Genomic DNA, 27,899 nt, shown 5'->3' with positions numbered 1-27,899 from the left:
ATTAGAGAATATATAATTTAAAGTCTTTTTAATTTTATTACTACAACAACATTTTTTGCATTTTTTAATCTCCACCATCTGCCCAATCTGTGTTCTTGTCCTATGCCTGCAACTAAATAGTCACCAGATGGCATAAATTTAATATCGTTAATAAATCCAACCTGAAATAGAAAATATATAACAATTATTTTGAAGAATAGAACTTTATCTATACTTTAAAATTTCAGTTTATTGCCCTTAAAGAAACTAATCTATTAATTGTTAATGATCAAACTAAATATACCAGTACACATTACATATTTAAACAAAACAAAAAAATTTAATAACTATTAAAATTTTATAATGAAAATGTTCAAAATTTAAAAGTTTCTGACAGCAAAAAAATGCTGAGATAAATTATTCGCATTAAAAATTATCCAATGCTAATGTTATCTTGAAATAGCACAATGTAATAATGCAATGGTAATACTGGTACAGTACATAAACACTTCATGTGGCTGTGATGTTGAAAAATTCTAACCAAAATATTGGAAGAATAAAAGTATATTAGTGTCTTAAGGCAGAACACAGTCCTATTTCTTTTTGAAATATAAGACTATTTTAGGTCCTAATATTTCTTAAGAATGTTAATGCCAAATTTTCACCATGCAGGACAGAAAAACTAGCACTATATGGATGGGCAACGTAGGGAAATCTTGCAGTTATAATTGACATTTAATTCATGCTGTACTACTCTACCATCTGAAAACAGATCACAAGATCCTAGAATTAAGAAAATCATACTCTAGTGATACCATCATCACTAGAGACTGGAATCTTAGTGTCTCCAATAATATAATATGGCTGAGATAAAAACTAATGATAAACTTTCTAAAATGTATAATAATCCTTTACTTATTGTTTTACTTATATCTAATGCTATTCATCAATAATTTCGGATTACACAAATTGGGATTAAAACAACTTCCATTTCCTTGTATTATTTTGAGTTTAGTAACTCAACTGATATTATAACTAGAACAAATAAGTATCTTTATAATAAAATTATTTTTGTAATAATATCTTACCAATGGTATTTCATGTAAAGGAGTTAAAATTTTATCTTCCCATTTCCATAACCTTAATTTTCCATCTTGTGAGCCTAAAGAGATTATTTAAATAATATGTCATCAAAATATATTAATAAAATAAATATTTATCAGGTATATTAATTATTGATCTTCATATACTGTAACTTTTAAATTTTTTGATATGATTGCAAAAGGTTTATCAGAAACCTCAATATGTTAGGCCTGATCCATTGTGGACCTAGCCAAACTCAGGATAGTTTTTTTTCACACACTAGTGCCTGCAGAATGGAACAAGTTACAAGCACAGATTGATTGATAAAAAGATCTCTATTTAATATTTCAATACAATACATTAAATGTATTTAATTTAATTTTGTTTATATCAGTTAAAATTCTTTTAGGCTTTTAATCATACATACATAGACCAAAATGCTTATTTCATCATATTCCATAAATTAAAAAATTAACTATTAAATAATTGATAAAATTTAATTAAAATTTAAAGAATCTAGTAAGTATTACATTCATAATGACCATAAGAGTATCTATAATAAAAATTACCTGAAGCAGCAATATCAGTATTCTGCAAAGCAGTCAGTGAAGTAATCCAATTGGGCTCTCCATTTATTTCATTTACTCCATGAGCTTTAGAAATTACATTTAACGGCTTTTTCTTTTGTATACCCCAAACAGCTATAGAACTTTAAAATAAAACATAATCAGTAAATCAAATATTTAGTAGTAAAAATAAATTAAAATAATTTTTTAACTAACCCATTGTCACTTCCTGAAAGAAAATGCTGATCATTTATCAAACAACATCTTTCTATTGAAGACCTGGAATGTACAATATTAACCATATCTTAATTTCAAATCATAATTTTGAAAAAAAAAAATATGCAATCATAACTTGTTATACCATAACTGCAGGTGAAAAAATTTAACCAATATCTCATTTATAAACAAAAGTAGTTTTTATTACAGTTAATTATAATTAAATATGTCTGTTCACAGTTGTTTAAGAGAGGCAAAAAGTATGTATAAATTATATAAAAATGTTGTTTACTATTAACTTACCCATCTCCTTGGAAAACTAATTGTGATTCCTCTACAATTTTCCAAATTCTTAATGTGTTATCTCTCCCTCCAGATGTAAGTGCTCTTTCCTGCATTGTTGCATCAACTCCAGTTATAACGTCTTGGTGACCAAATCTAATTAAGAAAACACCCGCATTTTCAATCAGATTCTTAAAATATTTTATGATGATATGTATAACTAAAAATATGTCTAAATCATGAAATAATATCCATAGTAGTAATTGACAATCTAAAAATAAAATAAAACTTTTTATGATAGTCACTTTATTTTGTCAAAAGCTTGTATGTAAAAACAGAATATATTCTGAATGTTGCATAATGGTAATAATAATAACTTACTCTCCAGTCACTATCTTTGCTATGGTGAGAGAGCTCAGTAATTCTAATGAACCACAGAGCTATGCCAGCTGGAGAGAGCATCTGCTCCTGGTGGGGTCACCCATGCCAGTGAGGTCTGTGGGGAGAAGGCCCATCAGAAAGCCAAGCGGTTCAGTTCCCTGAACACTGGGAGTTTGGTCATGGGTTCATGCCTCACCAGGACGAGCTGGCCACATGGAGTTTTCTGGGTTTTCTCCATGTCTGTAACACCTGAATAAGGACCAGTTACCCTTAAAAAGATTTCCTGGAAGGTATCCTCCTAGGCAGATCACCCAAGTGTTGCATTGCCATAAACTTAATAGAACTGTGAGGAGAAATGAAGCCAAGAGTGACTAAACCCACACCTGAAGAGATCTAACCATGGTGATAACATAAACCAAGTGTAATACAGGCTCAGACATTTTCCGAGTTAACAAGTTCTGTGCTCATGAGTTTGACATATTTTTGAAACATGAGCCTCTGCCTTAGTCTCTGTTGGCCACCAGTGGTGAAAGCAGCATTGATCCAAGAATGGCTAATGCAATGTCTACACCAGTTGTGGAAAACCAGCCAAACTTGATGTTTTTGAGGCAATCTAGCCACAGACCACTCAGGCAGGTAAACTATGCCAACAAATGAAATGGACAACAGAAATGAATGTGAAACTCCTAAAATGAAGTCAAAATTACGGGTAATTATAAAGTTTCGAAGTCAGGAAATTTCGGAGGTTAAACTGGAACAAGAGCTTGTGTTGGTGAGGTAGATCAGAAAGGAAGGAAACAACATACGTTTTAAAACAAATGCGACACAATGATAAACAACAGAGGGGAATGTCAACCGAGAGAGATGGAGCTTTGTCAAGGTGCTCGTGAACAAGTGTCAGGTCTAACAATTGAGAAAAAGGGAGGTTAATGACCAAAAAGGATATTTGTTAAGCCTGAAACTGATAAGGGGTTAACGGCCACAAGAACATCTGGTAAATCGTTTGAGTCCAAAAGATCAGAGAAAAGGGCCATAATGGAGTAAAATACAAGCACATACTTCAAAAGCTCTGTCAACACCTCTCGGACTTTTCCCGTCCCGGATCGGTCTCAGTTTTTGCTTAAAGATGAAAGAATGACTAATTGGAGTAAGGGGGAGGAAGGACAGGGCCAATCAAAAGGGTGAGATTTGAGGGAAAATCCTATAAAACCCCAGAGTCTCAAGGTCAAGTCTCCAATTCTGGCAGTGGTTGACCAGCGTCACATCTTCTCCAACCCTGAACTGTTCCATCTCAGCCAACCCCTGTCTGTCTCTTCAAGACTTCTTAACTAAGAAGACACACTCACTTATGTTGTCTCTGCTCTGGGACTGCATCACTGTCTTTGACTGTTGGACAACCCTACAATATCAACAGTCATTTTACCTCACGTCTAATCTTTAAGAAAGTCCACGTTTGTTCATAGTGTAAGTTGAATTTAAGTAAAAAATAAACAGTTTTTGTAAGACACTTGTCATCCTTGCCTCTGCCACCACCACCCACATACAATTTGCCCCTAGGTTTTCCTGACACACAATTAACTTATTGCTCCTAAAAGTTGGCAACTTACATGAATGAGTTTATCATCTGTACTTACTATACCATCACAAAACTTGAACAGACATGACAGAATAGACAACAGTTACATCACTTGTTCTCACAACAATATCCTCATCTCACTGCCACTGCACAAAGGGTTGTTGATCAAAAAAGAACAATTCTTATGTATAATAGCACAAACAACGGTAGAACATATCAAACAACAAATTGCAGAACAATTACACCAATAAACAATGATCACATAGTCTTTCAGGATCATCAAGATGCATTGACAATACTGTTCTTACCACCACTATTTTCACTGATACTGACAGTATCAACACTTCATTACCTGAAATAGATTCAGGTTTAATTCATACTCACTCTCTTCTTTTCCAGGAAGTACTCATTAAATTTACAGACACAGACCCTGCATCTTGCACAACAGCCATTCCCAAAATCAACACTTCTAAACTGGTAGGGAAAACGCTACAATATGTGAACACTTACATATTATCAGATTGTACTCATTCTATTTCTTCACTCTCGAACATCCACTCATTAGTTTATGCTGGTGCAGTCATAGTAGTGATCTACCATGGACTAAAACTACATCATAAGCCTGCTTGGCAAATAATAGAAACACAAATAAACAATATTAGACTACCAGTTAGGCAGGTTGACACTATATGCAAATAACAAAAAAACACGTAAATTAATGAAACAACTAAAAAAATTTTCAAAAAATTAAAATACACACAAAGTACGAACAACACAATGTCTACATCACAGAATACATTGACACACACACAAACAAAAACTTGCAGCTAAAGCTTGGCAACTCAAACAATACAAAATTTGCTCTGTATGGAAACAAAATAAATTATTCACAAACAACAAAAAACTTCTACAGTGAAATTAATACCAAATGCACTACTGATTCCCAACACAATAGCATGCCAACTGAAAAACTCACAAATTATTGATCTTCTCTTGGTCTACTGCTGTCAAGCACAATGCTGATGCAGACTGCATCAAAGAGGAGAGCAAAGACAGGCAGGACACACCTAGTACGCACTGTGTTGAAATAAGTGCACAAGACAACCATTGAACTATGCAGAAATCACAAACTGGACAACACCTGCTGTAGACAACATTCACAATATCTGGTACAAAAAATCCACATCTCTGCATCAGGAACTAGCTAAACATTTAATTCATATCATCAAAAATCCACAAAATACTGTGTGCCAAATTTTTTCACACGGCATCACCTAAATGAAACCAAAAAACAACACCGAAGACCCTGCACAATAACAGACCAATTACATGTCTTCCAATACTTTACCTCTTGCATTGCAAACAAAATATACAATTATATTGATGAACATAACATTCTTACAGAACAACAAAATGCTGCAATAGAAATCACAAAGGTTGCAAAGAACAACTACTCATTGGCTTTGTTATCCTACAGCAAGTTCATAAGCAACACAGAAACATACACATGGCTCACATTGATTTAAAGAAAAGCATTTGAGTGTCCCACACACTTGGCTGCAACGCACACTACGTATCTACAAAATTCATCCTAACTTATTAGTTTGCTTGGTTTTATCATGTTTCACTGAAGAACAATGTTACATCTTAACCTCTTTAACACACAAAAACAAATCAAGCAAGGAATTTTTCACAGAGATTTGAGTCTTCTTTGGTTCTGCCTTGCACTAAACACTTTATCTAACACTGAACAAAACAAAATATGGTTACAATATCAGACATAATAAAACAACACTGTTCACATTAATATTGTCCATGTACTGTACATGAGGTGTGATAAACTCTATTCATCCACACAGAATCGTCTTCTTTGTTTCTTGCAAACTACACACACAAATGATATACAAAAGGAATTTAGTCTAGACCAGAGGTTGGCACTCTGATTGAATAGAAATGCAGTATAAATTATATTTTAATTATTAATTACACATCTAAATGGAAGCTGTAATTCAGTGTAGGCCATGGTATATTAAAAACAAATCTCTTGCTTGTGTATTTATATTACGTGCTTATGCTCCTTGTTGCCATCTATGTGTTATGCATGTGCTTCAATGTAAGAACATAATTCAAAAATATATAATTTTGAAGTTAAATTGTTAATCAAAGTCCATCATAATCAGACCAACTTTTAATAAAATACTTTGAAATAATTCACAAAAAATAAATATTTTAAAATGAAATAAGTGGAGTTTTTTAATCAAATTAAAATGTCGCAGAATTTAAAATTCGGTACTCAACGCGATACGCACACGCAACTCAGAGTGCCGATTGGCTAGCGTGTTGGATGATCACTCCTCGACGTATTATCATCACTTATTGCCTAACTAGGTGATAGCAGTATTCATAATGACTGGTCAATTTGATAAATTAATCAATATTTATCACACTGCACACCCTTTTTGGTCATTATTCATAATGACTGGGCATTACTAATAATGCCTGATTAATCACTTTGTCCATAACATATGTAATAAAATTGGTAAAATTATGTCGGCATCCAGAATAACGCTATAACTTAGGTTTTGCACAACACTGCCAAAAGGTTGCTGACCCCTGGTCTAGACAAATGCAAAACACTCCACAATGAAAAAGGAGTTCTGAAGAAACCACTCAAACTTTGTACCCAAAAGTGGATATATTATGAAATCCCATGGAAAAGGAAACAAATATTTAGGATTCCAGCAGGCCAAAGTTATAGAACATGTACAAATAAAAACAAAGGTTAACCCTCAAATACAAGAATAGATTACATGCAGTACTAAGAACACACTTAAATGCAATAATACTATTAAAGCAATTAATACATATGTTGTGCCTGTACTCACTTATTCTTTTGGAGTTATACACTGGACACACACAAATCTCAAGAAATTTCAAAGGAAAACAAGAACACTTACTAAGCATTAACAATATCAGGCAAACTACACGAAATTGATCAATTCATTATATTTAAAAAATTTGTAGTTCTCGTAAAACTTTAAGCTCAGTAATGGTGTGATCTTAATAATATATAAAAAATATATAGGATATGGTGAGGTAATATGGCAAAGTAAAGTTTTTTAATTAAAAAATTTTTAATCAATTCAGAAACTTAAAAACCTTCTTAAAAATGTCTAAGAATATAATACCCATCAAGCTTTTTTATTTAAATAAAGCTGAAATGCTGGAAATACCTTATTCTTTCATTTTGGCAAGTTTAATTATTATATTGAAGCATGCGTATACACAAAACTTTCATCATAATTTTATTCAAAAGTTTTGCTAATTGCCACTAAGTTTTGTGAAAATATTGTCAATTGCTTCTTCACACAGTATTTGAAAGAATTTGGCAACATGCTATTTAAAATAGTAAGGGTTTCTTTTGTTATCATGATTGCAAATAGACAAACAGGGTAGTTTAAGGATGCTACTTACTAATACTGCTGTGGAAAAATTAGTCTCATTGCATCGGACCCATTAAATTTATTATAAACTTTTTAATTCAAGCATTTATTTTATAAATAAAAAAATAATTGTTCAAAGTATCTTAAAGTACTTGATTTATTAATATAAAAATAAATAATAATTTTCAGCATATCAGTTTTTATAGGAGTGTTATTGAAATATATGTACTAAGCCTTTTGTTTCAGGAAGTTCCAAATACAATAAATCAATTGATATTCAATATTTTGTAGTCAGAGAAAGCAAGAATATTCAATATTCAGCAACAATAACATCTGAATAATTATTTGATATTTTGCCAAAAATCCCTAATAAACACAATCATAATTAATTAAATAATAATACCGAAAAGAAAAAAAAATTAGCTTCTTTTCCATAAACTTTTAACTCAACTTTGTTTCTTACAGCTTGATAATATGAATTTGTCCTTTTCACTTATAAATTTGAAGTTAAAAAAACTTTTTATGATAACAAAAACATTGTGCATATTTTGATTAATGTTATATTAAAAATTTATTTGAAATAAAATACAGCGAACTGCTGAAAATCCAGATGTCAAAAGTCTGGATTCAGTCATCGAAAAATGGATACTACCTTATTTTCCAGCATATAAGACAACTCCCAACTTTTACAGTTAAAATATAGAGTTTGGGATATACTCGCCCTATAAGACGCCCCCCCAACTTTTGAGAAGATTTTCCTGGGTTAAAAAGTCATCTTATGTGTCAGAAAATACGGTAATTTACACATATATTTGAAAATCTGGGTGGGGTCTGAACCCAATCAGCCTAGATTTTCAACACTTTGCTGTACCTGAATTATATATTAAATTTTAAACAAGGGTAAATGGATTATTACATACTATAATAAATGCTTTATATACCTAAAATTTTTGCACTCACAATGTTTCTATATAAGTCATTTCATCTAAATTCCAAAGTTTCACAGACCTATCAAATGAAGTACTAATTAACTGATGAGTTCCTTTTTGAAAAACAAGACCCTGAAAAATATGAAATCATGTAACAAAAAATAATAAATTTAGCATTAAAGAGGAAAATAAAAAACAAATAATTAACATACTGAGATAGCATCTTTGTGTCCTTTAAATGTGTGAAGTTTCTCCATTGTTTCAACATTCCAAATATGAATTAAATTATTTCTGCATCCTGAAGCCTACAAAATTTATAAAAAATTTATTTAATTATAATTATTATTAATTATTTAATGTCATAATTATTCAATTTCCTTGTCAAATTATATCTAGAAATAAACATTCATAGAATTAATAAAAATACATTTTTTTGAATATGTTTATGTAGATAATTAAGTGCATGTATCTAAATTCTGCAAAACAATTTCTGCAAAACAAGTGTCAGGCTATCAACAGAAAAAATAAAATATATTTGGAGAGACAAGATCTGGTTATATTAGATATATGGCAAGAAAAAGTATTTATTTCTAACCAAAACTTCCACTTTTTTTTTTGGTTGATGTTCATGATTTATCGAGTAGTTATGTCAGTTTTATCATTGCATGCAATAGCTGGGTTCTTCTCAAGCAGACTGCCTGTGCGAATGGCTCGACTTTCGACTGGCGACAGTTGCAATTGAGGTTGTGGGTAAATAGAGATTAAAGTGAGTCGTGGATTGTGTGAAAATGCAGTATAATTCCCTTTAATAAGAGCTAATTATTTTTTAATTCACATAAAATACAGTTCATGTTATATTTATTTACATATGAACTTTTCATACTGAAATAATTAAAATATTATTTTAGAAGAAAATGATCTGCATTAGAATACATACCAAATATTTACTATCTGAAGAGACAGCAAGACAAAGAACATGACCAGTATGTCCTACATGTTGTTCTTCTGTTCCTTTTCTTCCTCCATGAATTGTCTTTAAACGCTTTCCTGTTTGAAGACACCCTACAGTAGAAATAGTTATGAATAAAATATTTCTCATAAATTATAAATTAATAAACACTGCAATAACCAAACAAAGTGCAAATGTTTTCACCAGTGTTAAACAGGCATCTTCAGGCAACAAAGTGTTGAGAAAACACTGGGGATTGCCAAACGTGTGTGTAGGGAAAGGTGTGTATGACATAAAAAGAGGGGGGAAAGGGAGTTTATATTTCATAGAAAAACTTTCAGGTTGTGGGATAGGAGTCAACGTTGCAATAGTGTATGGCTGAGTTATGGTGGGTGGCCTTGTAAATTTCTACTTGTTCCAGGTGTTTAAGGACATTTGGTTTAGATTCATTATGTAAGAGGTGCATCTTGTGGAACGTTTTCACACATTTAACACAGTCAAAAACATTCACAATTTGTTTATAATTTTGTTACTGGTTTGTTAGGTCATTGAAGTGTTTATTAATTTCTAGTTTTAATCAGTTTGTAAAGTAGCAGTGGCAGGCCTAGGAGTGCTATTTCCCCTTTGAAAAAGTGAGAAAAGTGAGTTCAAATACAGAAAAAGTGAATAAAAAGTGAGTGCAATAGTGACAAAACAAAGTGAAAACACAGAAGGAAAACTCAGCAAAACAGCAGTAAAAATTGTTATTTTCTTTTTATTCTGTTATGGTTAAACACATTTTAAAAATTTCTGTATATACTGTAATATAGTAGCCACTCGTTATATCGCGTTTTTTTGGTCCCCCAAATTTTAAAAGCATTTGAGTCAATTAATTTTAAATTACCAATTGCCACTGAATTTCTATTTGCAACGAAATACGAGAAAGAGCTAAATATGCAGAACAGGTGGATAGATCGATTGTCATTTGTTTCCTTTTGATATAAAAGTTGTTTATTTATTAGTTTTAAGTACAGTCTCCTCATTTACAAGTTTCTGTGAATTCGAAATTTCATACCTTTATGTGAATTAACGGTATTGCGTCAATTCACATAAAGGTGTAAAATTTCGAATTCACCGCATAATGTGTAAGGAAACGATTTCTCTAATTCTGAACGAAAACTTCTAAAATTTTTATACAGTAGTAACTTTATTTTGCTTTTTAGAAAATTTTTACTCTGTAATTTTATAAGTTTTGATGTTCTATTATATATTCAATATTCATTTTTTTAAATTTTCAATTACAGCATTTATAATTTTTATTGAAAAATATAAACTACACAAAATTCTAATAAGCGATTTACATAGTACTGTATAATAAAATCGCAATTGATGTTTTGTTTTTATATCGACAGTATTTGTCTTTCAATGTCATTGTTAAAGAAACAATAAATGCTAAATGGGCGTTCATGGTTTCGATGTTTACGTAAACGTCAATTAATTCGATATAACCTAAGAATAAAATTCACGATTGAAAAACTAAGCTTATTTTATATCAGAAACACTTGCTAATGAAAGAATAGCAATTCCATAGCATGTATAATCTGTTCAGTAAAAGCCCAGAATTTTTATTACTCGGTTATATCGCGTATTTTTTCTGTCTCCCGATAACCAGTGGCTTCTGTATTTCAAGTAAACCATGAATACTTGAAAAGTCTTTGGCTTCTGTAAATAATCAGTCATAAGAGATGATGTTCTTTTATTAAGATTATTCTGCATGTTATCAGCTTCCTTCTTTTTCGCTTCCTCTTGCTTTTGAACACTTAACACTAATAAGCATCACACGTGCTGCTTGTACTTCATTCATGTTCTTGCTGTTAATAGCCTTCTCCAGTTTTTTTGTTTGCTGCTTCTAACAAAACTTGGACTGTCGCATGTATTTCATTTTTTTCTACATTTTTCTGGTATAAACTCAGTTGCAGTTCCATAATCTTCATGTTACGAACAACTTTCTTTTGTTGTTCTTCAAAACAATTCTGTGTTCTTTTTTCCGTTTCTCTTATTCTTTTAACTTCTTTTCATTTTCCAATCGTTCTTGATAATTTCTATGCACCGAGGAAGCTAACTTCAGTCGTCCTTTGTAATAGGTACAAGGTGTGGGCTTTGGTCATACATGTTCAGTCCCTCCTTAACAATCAAAAGTGAATTAAGCATTCTTTCCAACACTGATGCTCTATCAAGAGAAAGTGCCCGGCATAAAATTGATCCTCTCTTTCATGGGAACGGGATTTTCGATGCTGATTTCACTAATTTGGCTATTCTCGGATATTTATCATTATCAGAAACTGTTTATTTTTTAATGCTTCGAGATGTGTAAATATTGATTTCAAAATAAAATAATAAATCTGAAATAAATATACAGTACTCCAAATAATATAAGTAAAATAATATTTTATTAATGATTTCATAAATAAAAAAGAACTTTTTCCTGCAGATGAATAAAAACCATCGGTTAAAAGGTTAAAAACTTATGCAACATCGTTGCAAAGTTGTTAACCTTTGGGAAGCGTGTGAAAATCTTTCTCACAAGCAATTACGTGTTGTACTTTTTACAACACTTCGAATATTTTAATTTATTTGGTAAATTTTATATGTAAATATGAATTTACATTTTCGTTTACTTTTTTAGTCTCTCAATTAATGCACAATTATAATCGGCATAAGTGAAGATTAAAAAATGGATATTTCACAAGCAAAGTAATCACACATTTTATGAAAATAACACTTACTATATGGAATAATTATATTTATAGTCAATTTAAACATACATTTATGGGAAGATGTAGATGTGATTTAACGTTAACAATATGCTATGAAATCATTAAAGTAATTTTATTAAACTCAAGTTTATGAAATTATTTAAAGATAAATCAAGTAAAAAAATATTTTTGTAAACGACAACTCCATAACCCGATTGTTAATTAAAACCAAATAATCTGCCAAATTATTGGGCTATAACCAGGATAACTAAGTGGTAGGAGGTTACGCTACTATCTCGTGTTAATTTTAATAATTATATATTTTGAATTTAAAAGCGGCAGCAGTGTTGTCAGCTTGAGAGATTAATCCCTCTGCGTAATGTGTTTTCCCCTGCAAAAGGACTTTAGTGATTTTCTTAGAAAACAGCCAAAACCGCAGGGATGCTTAGAATACTTATTTTTAAACTCTGTAAATGCAATTCGGATAAGGTAGATTTTGGCGAATAATGAAAATATGGCATGAGTACATAACTTTACTCAACACTGGCTTCTGAATTTGTAATGAGAGGGATTTTTTAAGTGCATAAAATATTTTTTTAAATACGTTAAATAAATTTTTGTTTCCTATAACCTAACGACACTGAGTGGGCAGTTGCAATTTTGAGTCTGCTCAGGGCCGCGTATTTTCTTCTAAAAAATTCTATTCCGATAGTCCTATAATTCGGCAATTCGTTTGGCTTTAAAATTATTTTTGGTTTGTCCCACATCTTAACTAAGCACGTGAAAATAACCAAAAAAGTGACAAAAGTGAGAAAATGACCTGAAAAGTGAGAAAAGTGACGATACTTCAGAAAAGTGAGTACAAGTGAGAAAAGTGAGCGACTCCGAGGCCTGCAGTGGTTAAATTATATATATATACAGTAAACAAAAAAAAATCATCAATTAACTGACATTATGTACACTAAATTAAAAGTATATTTCAAAATCAATCTTATAACATTTTCAATAACAACAATCTCCATTCTTCATCCATTGCCTTATGTTGGCAGGTTCTATTTGTGAGTTAGGCCTATTTATAGACATAAATATGCTGTTTATAAATATGTTTGTTTTGATTGCCTGTATAGCCTTAATGGGCTGGAATCTTATGTTAGATAATCAATTGAATAATAGTAATAACTAACTTCATTTTCAATAAATATTGAAAAAAACAAGTAAGTTTAATGACATTTGTATCAATCTAATAAGCTACAAATTTCTTTTAAATATTCCAACATATTTAGAAAACAAAACAATCTCATCTTCTGAGAGTATTTTAATAAAAAAAAACATTATTTTAACTTTACTTAAACTGCATTAACATACCTTAATATATACTTTCTTGTAAGGATAAAGATAACACAAAGATAACATTACACAAGAGTTAATCATTTATTTAATCAAATGTTCTTTCATATTTATAATTTATAAAAAAATTCCCAATTCAACAAAAATAATCGGTTAATGTTACCTATGGTTCCAAAATGGTGGCTCGTCTCTAATTCCAGCAAATAGAAGAAAGGAAACAGTGGAGATGCACGTTCTAACCTAACCTATTCTAAATAAATTACCATAATTATTACCAACAAAATTATTAGAATAGGTTAGGTTAGGTTAGAACGTGCGTCCCCACTGTTCTTCTATTTGCTGGAATCAGAGATGAGCTGCGATTTTGGAACCATAGGTAACATTAACCAAATAATCTGATGTTCTTTTTAATTTTCTTTGAAGTCTTCAAAGAAAAATTTTTAATTCAAATTTTTTACTGCATTCTGTATTTTTTTGTTTGTTATTATGATTTTAGGTAGAACAAAGACATTCAAAAATGCATAATATAAATAACATGCATAGAAATATGCAAAAGTTGATTCTGTGGTGTAAAATATGATAGATTAAAATTTTTTACTTGCACGAATCATAGAATTTTTTTCAGAAACATTTTCAAATTATATATACAGTAGAGAGTTGTTAATCCGAACCCCAGTTATCCGAATCGCTGGTTATCCGAACGATTTTCAGTCAGACTGTGTCGTGCTGAATCAAACGTTTTTGATACTAGATTTACTTCTAAAGTATAATTTTCATGTTTTTATATACTTCAATATACTTATTTTGTTTGTACAAAATAAAGAAATAATTTTTAACGATACAATAGCCTCGATTATTATTATAAAAATTTTCGTTAGGCTTAAAATCGACAAAAATTCAACACGAAGCGACAAGCAACAGAGAAAAATTTGAACATCGAACAGGTTAATATATTTTTTTGTACATAATTATCCGAACAGATCACTAATCCGAACCCCAGTCCCCAATTGATTCAGATTAATGACTCTCTACTGTAATTTGATTATTATAAAACAAAATTAAGAATCAGAATTATGTCATTTAATTTAATTAGTTCAAAAAGACATGTTTTATACATTTATGAAATTCTTCCAGTATTATGGTTTCTTTACCATTTCCATGACATATGAGCATTACAATTTGATAAGCTCTTAGAAGAATTACTAAATAATTTTACATCTATAAAACTTTATATTATAACTATGAAAAATCAATAGTAAAAGCTTTATAATGACATACATTTTATTATAGAGCAATCTTTAGAACCACTAAAAATATATCTCTGATCTGACGTTACTGCCAAACAAGTCACAGGTAGTTTATGTCCTTTCATGATATGGATAATTTCAGATTCAGTGAAGTCATACTTTAAATAAAATAAATGGATGAGTTAATTATCATTTTAATAAATTAGTAGTAAAAACTAATCATAAAGTCTTTACTTTGTTTGCAATCTTCTCTTGTAATCGTCCTGCCTGTTTCAACTATAAAATAAGTTTTTACTTAGAATAGGTGTATATTTATACATAATTTTAATTTTAAAAATCAAATTTAGTGTTAAAGAAATAAACAAACATATATATTTACTATTATGTTAAGACAGAATGAAATGAAAATTATTAATTCATATTTACCACATCCTTCCTTAACCGATGTGAGACAATATCTTCATCAATATCATCTTTATCTGCTTTTGCTGCTTCTGAACATTACAAATATTTGTAAATTAATAATTTTGATACCTATTATTATTGAAACAATTAAATCTACATAATATTTAGTTGTTATTTTTATGTTTATCTCCTTGTAAAGTATGATTGAGATTCATATTAATAAAGTTTTTATTGTTTATTAAAACAATAAAAAAAGTAATAAAAATAAAAGGTGTTATAACTCAGAGTTGACAAACAACATACAAGGTCTGTTCAAAAAATATCCAAACTTTATTTTTTACTTTTTATTCTCCAAGGTTTATTGGTCCTTATCCCCTTCAAAATTATTGGTCCTTGTCCCCTTCAAAGTACTCCCTTCCCCTATTCACACACTCATCCCAGCAGTGTTTTTGGCACAAAACTGGCAAATTGACAAGGCTGAGTGAGCAGGTGTGTTGTCATGAAACCATGAGTTTTCTTGCTACAACTCTGCTCTCTTTTTGTGAATTTTTTCATGTAGTTGTTTCAAAACACTTGTATAATATTGACGTCTGACTATTTGATCTTGAGGCAAAAATTCAAAGTGCACGACTCTGATTTTCTGAATTGAGTGTCATCAGTTGAGGTTGAAGGCTTTCATGGTCAAGGGTCATCTTCAACTAATTGATGACCGCTTTTGAATCAGGTAAACCATTCGTAACACTGCATATGACTTAAAGCACCTTCATACACTTGATTCAAAAGTTGAAGTATTTCCATAAAAGCTTTCCCCAGTTTCATGCAAAACTTCATGTTGCATCGTTGCTCCTATAAATCACACATTGCAAAAATTGCCAAAACAATAATGCGGTAACATAATGAGATAACAACAATCTGAAAAAGCAGCTTACTTAGTAGGTTATTGCAAAAATAGTGCTGTCAACTTCACAACACCAGGACACTCAGTTTTTGCCCAATTCAAAAAGTTTGTTATTTTCTTTTTTAACAGATCTCGTATATCAAGAGTAATCACAATCAATAATATGGCAAAATTAATCCAAATATTTCTTTATAAACTACTTTAAGAAAAATAAATTTTTCCTTATTTCTAAGCTTTTCCTTTTTCTTCAACTTATTATTATTAATTCTAACATAATTAGATTTAGAAAACTGATTGAAAACTATACATAATATAACAAGGGAATGATCAATGCTGTCAGAATAACTGCAGCTATCATACCTGAATTAAAAAGTTTATTTTAATATTAAAATTTTCCATTTAAAATTTTCTGTTAAGAAAAAGTTGGCAGGCTTTTTATTAAAAAAATAAAAACACTAAATCATATTATTTTTGGACAAACTAAAAGAATTATTAGTTTTTTATTTATATATTAATAATAAATCTTACTAATTCATGAGATGTATAAATCTCATGAATTATGGTCTCATATAACTGGTTATTTTGCAATGTACAAATTACAAAGTAACCAGTTTTATATTTAAAATGTTTAAAATATTAAATCTCATTTCATTTTGAGATTTCAATACAAAATTCTAAAGTTTCTAAAGATGAAAAGATTAATTTATTATATTTTTGATGTTTATTAATTAAAGATTATTATTTCCTATGAAAAATCACCTGTCATCATTTACTCCATAACACAAATTTCACCATTTTTTCTATTCTAAATTATATTTTATATTCATAGGAAAAAATATACCGTATTTTACGGACTATAAGACGCTACGGACTATAAGATGCACCTTAATTTTTAAGCAATTTTTTTTAAAAACACCTATAAGATGCAACGGACTACAAGATGCACCTGAATTTTGGAGGCAATTTTTCGAAGAAAAAAGTGCATCTTATAGTCCGTAAAATACGGTATTAGAAAAATATAATCATTATTAAAATTCAAAATTATTACTGCAAGTAATAATGAAAAAGATTCATAAAATTTTACAAATGTTAAAGTACCGTTTACTGGATGCCCCAGCGGTAATACCGGCCTATCATCCGGTCGATCTACTCCTTTACAACACCCCTACAACCAGCAGGCAAGCTTTTGTTAAAGTAACCAAGGAAAGTAAGAAAAAGTACAGGTTTTCTTTGAGCAAATTAAAATATTGTATAATTCTATTATACGTTTTAAATATACAGTCAAACCCCATTAATACAAAGTTGAAGGGACTTAAAAATTGGCACTTTGTATTAACAAGGTTTGTATTAAGCAAACATAACAAAAAAACAAATGTCATACCATAAAATGGCAAAGCCTACATTTTTCCCAGAATTTTTATTTTAACTCATCCAAACAAGAAAAAAACTAACTCGTGTGTTCCTCCAAACATAAATCTTGTTGAGATACAGTAGTTTGAAGAAAGAAATCACTGTAATCACCATAGAAACGTGCTTGAGGATGCATATTTCTACAGATTTAAAAGATTGGGAGATTTTCAATTACTGTTAATTTCTGGTTTCCAATGTGCCTATCAACTGTCTTAACTAATTGTTCAGCATTGTCACAGTATAAATAGCACCAATTATAAAAGAGAAAGAGTAATTTTTTTGAGTTGGGGTAAACATCACTGGTGTGGTGTATGTCAGCAATGCCAACTACAATGATAACCAGGGGTTTTTGATAATTTTGGACTATGCAGCGCTGCATAGTCCAAAATTTCCAATTGGCAATATTTTTATTAAACTGGCAATAAAAAACCCTAGTCTGTTTATTTCGACATTCAACCTGAAATTGAATCACAAAGCACACTTCAGGAAAAATATTGCCATACATATCTGTTTTATATATAACAGCCGGGAAAGTAAAAACAGAAACTTACAAAGTAGATCACACTCATGAGATTCTTCTTGAAAACTACACCCATGATTCCTACCCCTACAAATACTTCCATTTCTCTGCAGTCATCTCTTTTACTTGGGGTTCCCTGATAACCCTGCTAATAACTCCAACAATAATACTAATGACATGGAACCATTACCTTGTTTTGAAAGATTTGATAACTAAATTATTGATTTGAATGACTTTTTTAAATGAATAAACTTTAATTTTTTTGATACGGTATTTAATAATTTTTGCTGATTGTATTTTTATGTTCTGTAATATTTAAGGAGATGCAAATTAAAGCAAAGTTATCAAGTAGGAATTTCCTTTAGATCTTTTCTTATTGTAGAATAAATAAAACAATTAAGCTCCTCATTTATCGACCAATTCACTTAATAGAAATGAAACTTGATCCTTAGGTAAGGAGTGCCAGTGTTGAATATTATCTATCATCATCTGAATTTTATCAAAATTCAAATATGTAAGTTTGTGAATATATTTCTCTACTGTGACAAGATTTTAAAATGTTAAATGAAAGTTAAGGAACAAATTAACAAAATGCCCTAGACCAGGGGTGGCAAACCTATGGGATGCGTGCCCAAAGTGGCACGTAAGAGAAATCATCTGGCATGTAATGTATCATATGATTTCTGTTTTTTCCAATCATCCTTTCTGTTTATCACATCATCATCCTTTTTTCAATCAGATTTTTAACATTTATTCAAATTAAAGGGTATTCGTTTAATTTCTTTAAACATCATTATTAGAAGTCTAAGACTTTGGCACGCATTAACATCTTTAAAGCTAAGTATGCTTACAATAAGGCACACGGACACAAAAAGATTCGCCATCCCTGCCCTAGACTATATAAGATCTATGTAATTTTCGTTAAACAAAAGGCTGGTATATATTTAACAAAACAATTAAGAAAATATTATGTCTTAGAAAAGAAATTTTACCTTCTTTTTCAATTTCTTCTAAATATTTTTTAGCAATACGAAGTCTCTTTTCTTGAACTGTTTCTTCTTCGTCACTTACAAAATCTTGTTTATTTTTCCCGTCAATATCACTAAATTAAAATATATTTGAAACTTTACGAAATTCTCAATCAACAAATATTACCTTAAAGAAACCATGATAGTTTGAATTCATTTATATAGACTTAGATTTTCATAAAACATTAACATAAAATCATATCAGAATTAACTGAATTTTAGAAAGTAATGAGACATTGTAAGTAATTAAATTTTTAATAAATTAATTATATTCTAATATATAAATCTTTAATGAACAATGTTTAAAAATTATAGATGCGCTATTACCAAAAATATTCCACATTTACTCACTTCATTTAAATTTTAAACATTTATTATTTTATTTTCGATTACCATATTTTTTTTAAGATGCATTATTTTGAATCTAAAATTTATCTGAAAATTAGGATTCCTCTTATATTGTGAAGAATGTTTCTTTCCCCCAAAAAATCAATGTTAAAAATTTGGGTTAATGTTACCTACGGTTCCAAGATGGCAGCTCATCTGATTCCAGCAAGGAAACAGTGGGGATGCAAGTTCTAACCTAACCTAACCTATTCTAATAATTTTGTTGGTAATAATTATGGTAATTTATTAGAATAGGGTAAGTTAGGTTAGAACGTGCATCCCCACTGTTTCCCTTCTTCTATTTGCTGGAATCAGAGACGAGCCACCATCTTGGAACCATAGGGGTAACATTAACCAAACTTTGATGCATCTTATAAGACAAATATACAGTAACACTAGCTGACCCGGCCACGCGTTGTTGTGGCTCAAAATGTATCTATTATAAATGTGTAACACTTCCCCCGTGGGGGAAATTTCAAAAAATTCCTTCTTAGTGTATATTCTCTTGACGTACCCTATTAAAACGCAATCAAAAACGCATCTAAAATAGTATAATAAAAGCCGAGTTCTTCACAGTAAGCCTTAATCCCGTCACTTTTCCCGCTGGGGAATATCGAAAAATCCCTTTTTAGTGTATATTCTGTTGACGTAACCTATTAAAACGCAATTAAAAACGCAAAAAACGCATGTAAAATAGTATAATAGAAGCCGAGTTCTTCACGGTAAGCCTTAATCCCGTCCATCTCCCCCACTGGGGGGAATTTCGACATGTATATTATATAAAAACACGTGCGTATTCGAATGCAACGTTGTGTCAAAATTTCAAAGGAATCGGTAGGAACAAACGAACGTTATATTTTATTTATATTAATATTTATATTAAGTAATAATTTTAATAAAATAGGAATAATTAATAGTTATTCTCCTAACCTCACTCAGACTCTATTACACTGTAAGACAACAACACCTTGATGCTGAGAACCTTTAACTTTAATCATAAACAAACGTTTTCGGCCCATTCCATGGCCATCGTCAGGCTAACAACATTCGAATACTGTTCCGAATAACCAATTCCAAATTTAAATAAAATACAAAAGAACTCACGCGCGATGCTAAACAACGTAAACTAAAACTAATATAAACAACATAGAAAAGAACAAACGAACGTTATATATTATTTATATAGATAGATAGAAAATGATCTGCTTCAGTCCATTCTCACAGAAAAGCATAATGCCTGACAGAAAAGCAAACTTAGTTCGTCGGAAGGTAGCGCCATCTGTTGGACATAAAAGCCTTAATTTATATATAAATATATTTTTGAAAGGGGGGAGATGGTGTAGGGGTATGAAAAATAGATAGTAGCCGATTCTCAGACCTACTGAATATGCATATCAAATTTGGTAAAAATCGGTAAAGCCGTTTCGGAGGAGTACGGTAACTAACATTGTGACACGAGAATTTTATATATAAGATTAATATTAAATTTCTTTATTATAAAATTTTAAAAATAGCACAAGACTATGTTATACATGATTTTTTTAAAAAATAATTGCTGCTGTTATAAGATTTCAAAACTAACTTTTAATTATGCATGTGACCTGTAGGAACAAGTCTGGCCAGTCCGACCATTTTTTGTTGCCAATGTTGTAAATATAATTCTAATTTCAAATCATCTACTAGCGAAGAAAAAAAGCAATATCTTAGGGATTGCTTTCTCCTTTTGGCTGGATTTCTTTTTCCTCCTTGTTCTTTCATATTTTAGGGTTAGAAACCTATTAACATTACACTCATAATTTAACACCTTCAATTTTATTCAATGAGTTATCAAAATCTTTCGTGACTATTTCTGCTAATTTTGGTCCATCTTTGATCCCACACTTATACCTTCAGTTTGTCTATAATAATTGTTGTTTATTTTGAAATAATTATTAATATACACAAATCTAATTAACACAAATTTAATACACAAATCTATAAACCATTTTTCTAATTGTAACTTAATCAAATTTACCTCTATCAACTCCCAGCCTATGCTTGTATATTAATTACATCCATACTTAACATTTTATCCATGCTTTATCTATTTTGTTAATTACACTCATGTTAATAGCCATATTAATTACATTACACCCATGTTAATAGCCAATAAATGTGCTATATTTTTTTTCAAATATAAAATTAAAGATGATGACTAGATGTTGTAACAGCTAAAATGCATACCTGCCATTCAGAAGGACACAGATTTAAGTCTAGACCAGGAATGGGCAACCGGTGGCCCGCATTAATATTTTTTGTGGCCCGCGTCGTATAAAATATGAATAAATATATTAATTTCCCAGCTTAAGGAAGTATGCAGCTAAAATTCAAACATTACTTCTACAACTTATGTATGTGAATAGTTTTTCTGCGATGAATTTAGTAAAAATTAAAACAAGAAACCGGGAAACAGACACATCAAAACTAATTTAAAACTAGCAGTGACTATTATGTTTACATCAGTTCCAGAAGCTAAATTAAGTATACCTATGCTAATTTATAATTATATATGAATAAATAATTGTGATTTACCGGCATTTTTTTTTTCTCTTTTCTCTTGTATGTGGCCCGCGTCAGTTCAAAAGTTTTAAAATGCGGCCCTTACATAGAAAAAGATTGCCCATCCCTGGTCTAGACCATCTGAAATTTTCACGGCTAATCTGATACCAGTACATCAAGCCCTCCTCTCTATATAATCTGACTTATTGTAAGCCTGAATGAACCTATGTAGGCAATGAAAAAGGCCTCCTTAGTTCCCATAGAGCAGAAAAATTTCAGTGATCAGAATTATATATTAATTTATTTTTTAGGAATGAGAATAAGTTCTTTTTTAAGTTTTTAATTTAGATTAAAATTATTGGCTATATTTTAACTGATTAAACAATAACAAAATGACCAAAAAATAAACTTTTGATTGTCCAGATACAATTAAACAATGAAGATGAATGCTATTAAAAACATATACAGCATAAAGATATATTAAATTTTGATAAAACAAAAACACAAATATCAACATTAGAACACAGAGAAATTCAGCATTACCATCATTTTATTAAACACTTCCTCAGATAAAAATAATTTTAAACAAAAACAGAATGTCTGACCAGTCCGACCATTTTTTGTTGCCAATGTTGTAAATATAATTCTAATTTCAAATCATCTACTAGCGAAGAAAAAAAGCAATATCTTAGGGATTGCTTTCTCCTTTTGGCTGGATTTCTTTTTCCTCCTTTCCAGAATGTTAGGAGATGTAAAGATAATTAGAAAAGATGTTTTGATGAGAGAAAATGCCAATGGTAAAATTATTATATTACTCAATGAGATCAAACCGAATTAGAAAGTAAACATATACACATTAATTTTTAAACTAAGAATTGTTTTTAAAAATGGATGTACTATAGATTACTACATATGGAATTTCAGGACTTTGATTATATATTTGAACTCAGGGGACCGAGACGAGTTCAACGGTACTCTATTTTTGGACCAGAGACAAAAAATAAAAAAGTTATCACACTTTTTAAGTTACCATACTTTTTTAATGCTCTCATGCAGATGGCACCGTAGTTGCTAGTATTGCCATCTTGCGGTAAAGTCTGCAAACTGTGACGTCAGACTACGGTCATCTCCCGGAGCGTTAAACACGCGATACGAGAGTGACGTGACTTCCAATCATCGCGCGATCGCCATTTCGGTTAATGTTACTTATGGCAGCAAACATGACGGCCTGACTGACCTCTCGTATGGGCGCCACCACATGCCGCCATGTGCTAAACTAGTGATCAATTCACGGTAGTTCTTGAACAAAGTAAAAAAGGGGGAAACGTCTACTAAAGGCAATTTTAACAGCAAGCTACGCAACTCCCGATTGCGATAGCGAGGCCGACTTAGCGGAGAGCGACGTGACTCCCTATCATCGTGCGATCGCCGGAAAAAAGTATTATAACTTTTTTATTTTTCGTCTCCGGTCCAAAAGTAGAGTATCGTTGAACTCGTCTCGGTCCCCTGAGTTCAGATATATACCCAAACACACGAAATTCCATAGGGAGTAATCTATAGTATACCCTTAAAAATAAACAAAATAATAACTAGTTTTATTAAAAATATAGTTAAAATAATTTTTAATAATACTAAACAGACTGAAGAGAGTTAAAAATTTCTGAAAATTTTAATTCTAGTAGATAATTTATTTTAAATATTATAATTTAAAATAACCTTTAACATACCTCAAATCAGAATCACTAGATATTACTTCATCTTTTGCTAACTTTTGTTTTGATGTTTCCAATTTTTTACTTCCTAATTTTCCATTTATCTGCATGTAATATATTAACAATAGTTAATAACACAATATAAAGGCAAATTTTAATAGATATGATCAAGAATTTGATTTCAATAATGGTTTGACATTATACAAATTTCCTAAATTTTCAATTTTCTATCATAACTTGATAGCGTAATAGATTTATTTTTTTTTAATATTTCCTTTCTTTACTTATCGGAATGTATTTATATGATTTAAATAGACATATTTAAATCATACAAATACATTTCCAATGTAATTAAAAAATATGCTTTAATGAAGATAAAATTCCTTGTAAATACAAAAAAAATAGAAAGATAATCAAATGCTTTCAGGCTATGATATCTATCACCACAGATATTCATTGAAAGAACTTTGTTATCTACAATTTTTTGTTGTATTTTTCATACAATTTTATCTTCATTAAGGCATATTTCAAACTGCTTTTTTTCATAAATGGAATTAGTTTGATTACATTCTTAATATCTATTTAATACTATTATATTTCAGAGCTCTACTGCAGCATATCTTGTTCATAACTTCTACAATGAATATCTACAATAAAAATTATTGTTGCTTGTGCAGACAGTTGAACAGTGATAACATAAATTATACCATGATATGAACCAATCTTGCTAACTTTCTTACATCATGTTACATAGTAAATACAACAAACCATGGAACAAAAACCAAGTCAATGGAAAAAATTTATGGTATGTTTCACTTTTTTATTTTTATTTTTCTACTGTTAAAGTAACAGAATGAAAGTATTGTAATAGGTCCAATTTTGACCCTCTGGATTTTTTCGCATTTTTTACTTTTAAAATCCTGGTTCAAAAAATATGGAAACAAAATTCTGTACACGAGTGTTGGCCTGTATTTTGCTTTGTCTCAGGACTCCCTAAAACAAAAAATTTAATAGGTATACTTCTACATATGACATATTGATGCTGTTACAATTTGGAGATTATAAATCAAAGCACAGCCCACAGAATAAAACAGCCTATCCATTCGCTCCTATCTGGTGTGTCATGTCTGGCAGCAAATTTCTAGATTTTCCTCACAGAGCGACGCTGCTGTTTGGCCTACTCCTGAGATAAGTGAGAATTATTAATTTTTCAGTGGAAAAATAACTTCACAACAAACAAGACTGGAAAGTAATACTAATAAAAACCACATTCAACTAAAACCTTTTTTGTTTCCAGTATTGTTTAATGATAATTAAATGTTTAAAGACAAATGTTTTTGATCTAGTCAATATCTTCCTCAGGCTCTAGTTGAATGTGGTTTTAATTAGGCATTCCATTTCCCTTAGACCTGAAAATCTTGACCAGATCAAAAATGTTTGTCTTTAAACATTTAATTACCATTAAACAGTACTGGAAACAAAAAAAGGATCAAGTTGAATATGGTTTTTATTAATTTTTTCAGTATTATTTGAATCATTATTTAACATTATTTATTTTCTTAGTGGTTTTTACTGTTTTTGTAAGATTAATTTACAGTGGAGGATTTTCAGTGCAATTTTATACTTCAAACAAATCAAAAATATGTAAAAAATTAGAAGTGTCAAAGAGGTACTGAAGGTAATTGAAGCAGAAGTGAAACTGCTTTCAACCAGACCTTGTAACAGTAAACAGACAATATTTGTTTTGTAACAATGGCCTATCTACATTAATGAGTGTTTAGGGTTGTAGAAGAGCTAATTGATTGTTCTAGCTGTTTGGACATGATTGAATCAGTGAAGACTCCTGTCTCTTCTATGAATCTAATAAATTTAAATGATTGTGGGGGACTTTTATATCCAAAGCCAGAATTTATTATATTTTTACTACAACTAGAAAAAGCAATTGATGTTTCACCTGAGTAAGATAACTCAGCCATGAATAGAAAAAAGTCCAATAATTTCATGCAGCAAAGATAGACATCCTAATGCAGTTTCTAATTTGATTTTAAGAAAATTTATTAGACCCTACATTTCAAACTACACATAAATTGTAAATGATGTATACATAAGGGAGAATTGTAGACATGCAGCAAAAGTTCAGAAAGTAAACTGTCCAGAAAAAGTATCAAAGTTGCATCTTTAAAAATATAATGTAAATTTGAATTTAGTAAAACAACTTTTATTTTCTTTGTTTGCTATGAAATAGTCATTTGATAGTTCAAGGAAGACGAAGACTTACTTTGAGAGTCACGGCAGTAACTCCCCTCAAGTAAAAAAGTCACCAACTGATTATATATACGAGAGTTGCCGATTTTCAGGAATTGATCTCTCTGCCCCCAAACTCCTATAGTAATTCTGAATACCTTATTTGAATGATAATTGTTTTCTAATGTAGTGTACAAAATTTCAGGATTTTCAGTACAGGGATTTACGAAATATAAGCAATCAAAAAGTGCAAAAATTGCCAAAAAGCTGTATTTTTCTCTTTTTTTCCCCTTCGTCCAGCATTGCAGATGCTTATAGAGAAAAATCTACTGGATCTAGACAGCTGAAATTTTAAACTTTCATTTAGCCTTTCTTGTTATCAATGAAGTGCCAGTGAAACTTCCAGATAGATAGGTCAAAGTTCATGTGGGTTTCCCATACACTATTTCAGTTTTATGGCTTAATTTTATGCTTATAAGGATAAAATTTCATCGAAACAAATGAATTTTACACTTATGGCAATTTAGACAATAGTCATATTTTTTCTTAGAAAAGATATGTTTGGCACTTGGAAGAGAGTTGTAGAAAACAATAATACAGGTAAAAATTTTGTGAGTACCATTTCCAAAGAAAAACTCAAAAAACTTTTGACTGTTGTCTAAATAGTCATCAGTTTTGGTTATAATTTCTAAAAGACAAAGGCCTTGTTTTGGGGGTTGGGGTAATTTAACTATTCAATTTTTTTAAGTTGTAAATGCCAGTAATTAGTAAATTTTTCACAAAGTCTGACCTCAATTTACAATGTACATAAAACAAAACAGAAAATAATGATAGATATTATTATTCAAACAAGAACATCTGATATCGCTAGCCGAAGAGCATCTGAGATGTAAAAAATTGTGCCAAGTAAAAACTGAGGTTAATGTTACCTTAGGTAGCCAAGATGGCGGCTTGTCTCTAATTCCAGCAAGGAAACAGTGGGACGCATGTTCTAACCTAACCTATTCCAATAATTTGGCTGCTAATAATTATGGTAATTTATTAGAATAGGTTACGTTAGGTTAGGTTAGAACGTGCGTCCCACTGTTCCTTACTGGAATTAGAGACGAGCCACCATCTTGATACCTAAGGTAACATTAACCAATTAAATAATCATAATTTGAGAACAACTAATCGGAATATAAATATAATCAAAATACGATTTCCAAACCTTTCTTTTTCCACGTTTAGAAGCAGTTTTAGGAGGATGACGAATAAACAACGACATTATTCAAAATTTCAACTTCTCTTAAACAATATACACGTGGTCTTCGATGGAGAAACACATGACAAGTTGAATTTTAAGTGTTGCCAGTACACATTCTAAATTTAAAATTTATCAAAATTAAATGTAACTTTTTCAAAGCATTTAGTGTTCAAATAAATAATTATAAAAAATAATTAATTTTATTAAACTCCATGAGATACACTATATCAGTTTTCTTCAACTTTGAGTTCGCTACGACCCGCGAAAAATTTCGTACGCTGGCGTGAAATTTTGTAATAGTAAGTTTTTAAACTTGTAATTAACATAAACAGTTTTTATTTATTTTTAATTATTGCAATTGTTTAAATAAAGTTACGACAATCGCGCGTCTATGCAGTTTAAATCTAAAAATATTTACATTTAGCCTTCCGCTAGTTTGCAAAATATTATTCCTATTCCCGCAAGTGTAAAAAGGATGAAAAATGCTACACTATACAAAAATAAAAAGAAATAAAAGTACAGACTTTGTTTCGAAAGATTTGTTTGATTTATCAAATTTAATAATGAATTAAAAATTATTTTTATTCTAAACAACAATGGCCATTAATGTAAAAAATGCTAGTAACGTAGACCTATTTAAAATTTATTGTATTCGATTTCCATTGGAATTACTAACGCACGAAGTGAAAAATAGTAACACTAAATAGCCTCAATTACTTAAAGAATTCCAATAAAACAATTTGCTAACATGTTATATTATTACTACCTAAAGGCATAA

At 30.3% G+C, this 27,899-nt stretch overlaps 1 protein-coding gene across 1 annotated transcript; it reads right to left on the bottom strand.

Annotated features, from left to right (window-relative positions):
* Positions 1–11: 11 nt before the first annotated feature.
* Positions 12–27,233, bottom strand: LOC136982681 (U3 small nucleolar RNA-interacting protein 2-like). The gene is made up of 14 exons (XM_067279245.1): positions 27,086–27,233; positions 23,647–23,735; positions 18,959–19,068; positions 15,160–15,227; positions 14,968–15,009; positions 14,765–14,891; positions 9,393–9,517; positions 8,668–8,760; positions 8,487–8,587; positions 2,148–2,282; positions 1,845–1,907; positions 1,632–1,771; positions 1,068–1,141; positions 12–161 (listed from the first exon to the last, which is right to left on the bottom strand). The coding sequence occupies exons 1-14, from the start codon at positions 27,140–27,142 to the stop codon at positions 18–20; spliced, it is 1,368 nt and encodes a 455-aa protein (XP_067135346.1). The 5' UTR covers positions 27,143–27,233; the 3' UTR covers positions 12–17.
* Between the last annotated feature and the right edge of the window lie 666 nt (positions 27,234–27,899).

This window comes from Centruroides vittatus, unplaced genomic scaffold, assembly GCF_030686945.1.
Source record: "Centruroides vittatus isolate TY-2023 unplaced genomic scaffold, ASM3068694v2 contig_862, whole genome shotgun sequence".
In the NCBI taxonomy this organism is placed as follows: Eukaryota; Metazoa; Arthropoda; class Arachnida; order Scorpiones; family Buthidae; genus Centruroides; species Centruroides vittatus.
The sequence above is the reverse complement of the archived record's forward strand: the minus strand, read 5'-3'. Positions and strand labels throughout refer to the sequence as shown.